At 33.5% G+C, this 2714-nt stretch overlaps 1 protein-coding gene across 1 annotated transcript; it reads left to right on the forward strand.

Moving 5' to 3' along the window:
• The first annotated feature begins 375 nt into the window (after positions 1-375).
• Positions 376-1722, forward strand: LOC145569078 (expansin-A7-like). Its single transcript, XM_081628450.1, has 3 exons — positions 376-544; positions 899-1229; positions 1410-1722. Exons 1-3 carry the CDS (start codon positions 376-378, stop codon positions 1720-1722), a joined length of 813 nt encoding a protein of 270 aa, XP_081484576.1.
• The last annotated feature ends 992 nt before the right edge of the window (positions 1723-2714 follow it).

A 2714-nucleotide genomic window follows, 5' to 3' on the forward strand; every position in this document is an offset into this window, starting at 1 on the left:
AAATAAATTAAAATTGTTCCTACCAACTACAATACTACATTTATAGTCATATAAGATAATCAAATATAACTTGCTAGCACGTAAATAGCGTTGATCTTCCACCGCAAACATTGAACATTTGTGATTAAGACGGATCAACGTAACGTAGACTTAATTTTGTGTATTTTCAATTATTCTGCCATACTATTATTCGTGGGAATCACTAAGTTCTAGCTTAGGTACATTCCCATTTGTTTTAATTTGTTAACACTATATAAACCTTGCATAGTCTTATAACTAAATCATCATTCAAAATTTCTACATCTTTTAACCTTATATTGTAAGGAATTATAATCGATCTCAAATCCTAGCCAAAGAATTTATCTAATCATAATTATGGTTTCTCTTTTGCAAAAATCAAGGCGATTTAGCTTGTTGTTTTTAGTAGTTGTAGTACTAGGAATGGTGAGATTGTCAAACGGATATGCTACTTATTTCAAGCCAAGTAAATGGAAATATGCTCATGCAACTTTTTATGGTGATGATAGTGCCTCTGAAACAATGGGTAAATTCTAAATCATTAAAAAAAATTTATCTATTTTTGTTTTTTCAAATTATGAAACACTTCAATAATTCACAGGAGTACATAACCCTTGTTTAACATTAACTTTATATGAAATATGAGTTATTCTAATCCTTCTTATAAAATATGGCTAGCCTTTTCTACTCGTAAATTAAATAGACATGGCTCTCTTACCTTTATGGGTAAATAGAACAAATATGCATGCATGTTTGAGCCTAATGTATGCCTCCCTTTTTACTAACCCTAGTGAAATAATAAATCATTTACGTCGTACGAATTGAAGTATGATTTATAACTATTATCTATGAAGTATTGATGAACTTTTTGTATTTATAGGAGGAGCATGTGGATATGGAAATTTGTTCAACAACGGGTATGGTACCAATACAGCAGCATTAAGCACCGTATTGTTCAACAATGGATATGGTTGTGGTAGTTGCTATCAAATAATGTGTGTCGGGTCAAAATGGTGCAACCGTAATGGTTATGGCCATGGGTCGACTTCCATTACCGTCACTGCTACAAACCTTTGCCCTCCAAATTGGGCTCAGGATAGCAATGCTGGCGGGTGGTGCAACCCTCCTAGAGCCCACTTTGACCTCTCCATGCCTGCATTCAAGAAAATTGCCTTTTATAGGGCCGGCATTGTTCCAGTCCAATATCGGAGGTAATAAACTATACTTTGACTTGCTCATTTTATTTGATATAGACCTATTATTTGTAATTAACAATATATTTTAATTGTATTCACCATAAGTCAAGCTTAAATCAATAATTTGGTCAAAACTTATTTTTGATCGGTAGTGATCAATTTTAATCATTTTTATATTCATTGATGGCCGAATAGGGTCCCATGTGGAAAGAAAGGAGGTATAAGATTTAGCCTCCAAGGGAACAACTACTGGCTACTAACGACGGTAATGAATGTTGGTGGTGCGGGTGACATTGCCAAAATGTGGGTGAAAGGTTCTAGAACTGGGTGGATTAGCATGAGCCACAATTGGGGAGCATCATACCAAGCATTTGGTCAATTAGGAGGCCAATGTCTTTCTTTCAAAATCCAATCTTACTCCACCCGTGAAACTATTATTGCTTACAATGTTGTCCCAGCTTACTGGAGTGTAGGCATGACTTATCAAGCCAAAGTCAACTTCCGATGATTCATTAATCATCACCCTTGATTTTCTGTATGTATTTATATTTTCCCTTGGTTGGTCAATGTTGTTGCAAACATCGCCTATTTAGATGGATTGCCTATTGACCCTTGAATAGATTTCTTGTATCTTAAGTGTAGCCGATATAGAAAATGTGTGGCTCCGAAGGTACAAATGTTAATGCAAATTTTCATATTATAAAGTTTAAGAGTAAATCTCGAGTTTTCTCCTTTACTTTCTTGAATCTCTTATGTGTTTTTTGGACTGATAACATGTAATTATTGTCAATTATTCACCCGTATGTTTCAAGAATAATTAAGTACAATACATTTAGATCCAAGTTATTGATGTTTCATGCACTTATAAAATATACTCTGTACAAGTACAAGTAATTGCTAATTTTAGCTTTGAATGTAAACTTGTCACTGCACCTAATACTAGGTGCTAGATAATGTTTGATGGTATAAGATATAGGCCATGATTCAGAAATATGTTGGTGTCAATGCCTACCTGATTTGTATCTTATCATCATATATACCATGAATTTTAAATAGAAAATGTCAACTTTTAATTACCATTGATTTTGATGTACTGCAAATGCAACTATACAAGAAATACCATATACTTCTTTCAAAAAACCAAAAAAAAAGAAAAAAAAAATAAAAAGCTATACCATTTACTAGTACTTGTATTAAGCTACGGATTTTGATGGTATTGACAACGACAATGAGTAACATAATTGGTATCGATGTTCCTTTAAATTCTTAAAGGCTGGAGAATATTTCGATGGAAAAATCAAAGCATATCCAATGGATGATCAAAAAAACCTTGGTCATGGACTATTATATAATTTTTCTCTCTTTCCGCTCATCCATTACCAAGTCACATGACCAACAATGACCAAAGACTCCCAATGGTTGCCCTTGCCGAAAGACTCATGATAGTAAATCACAATTTCTCTCTCTTTCCCTGATAAGAGTATCGTGTACCTAACAAAA

This window comes from Chenopodium album, chromosome 11 (genome assembly GCF_948465745.1).
Source record: "Chenopodium album chromosome 11, dcCheAlbu1.1, whole genome shotgun sequence".
Classification (NCBI taxonomy): Eukaryota; Viridiplantae; Streptophyta; class Magnoliopsida; order Caryophyllales; family Amaranthaceae; genus Chenopodium; species Chenopodium album.

Excerpts from the sequence above, each read along its gene's own strand:
- LOC145569078 (XM_081628450.1), top strand. The coding sequence starts at position 376 with ATGGTTTCTCTTTTGCAAAAATCAAGGCGATTTAGCTTGTTGTTTTTA. Across the intron at positions 545-898 it reads TAGTGCCTCTGAAACAATGG|GAGGAGCATGTGGATATGGA; the intron begins GTAAATTCTAAA and ends TTGTATTTATAG. Across the intron at positions 1,230-1,409 it reads GTTCCAGTCCAATATCGGAG|GGTCCCATGTGGAAAGAAAG; the intron begins GTAATAAACTAT and ends ATGGCCGAATAG.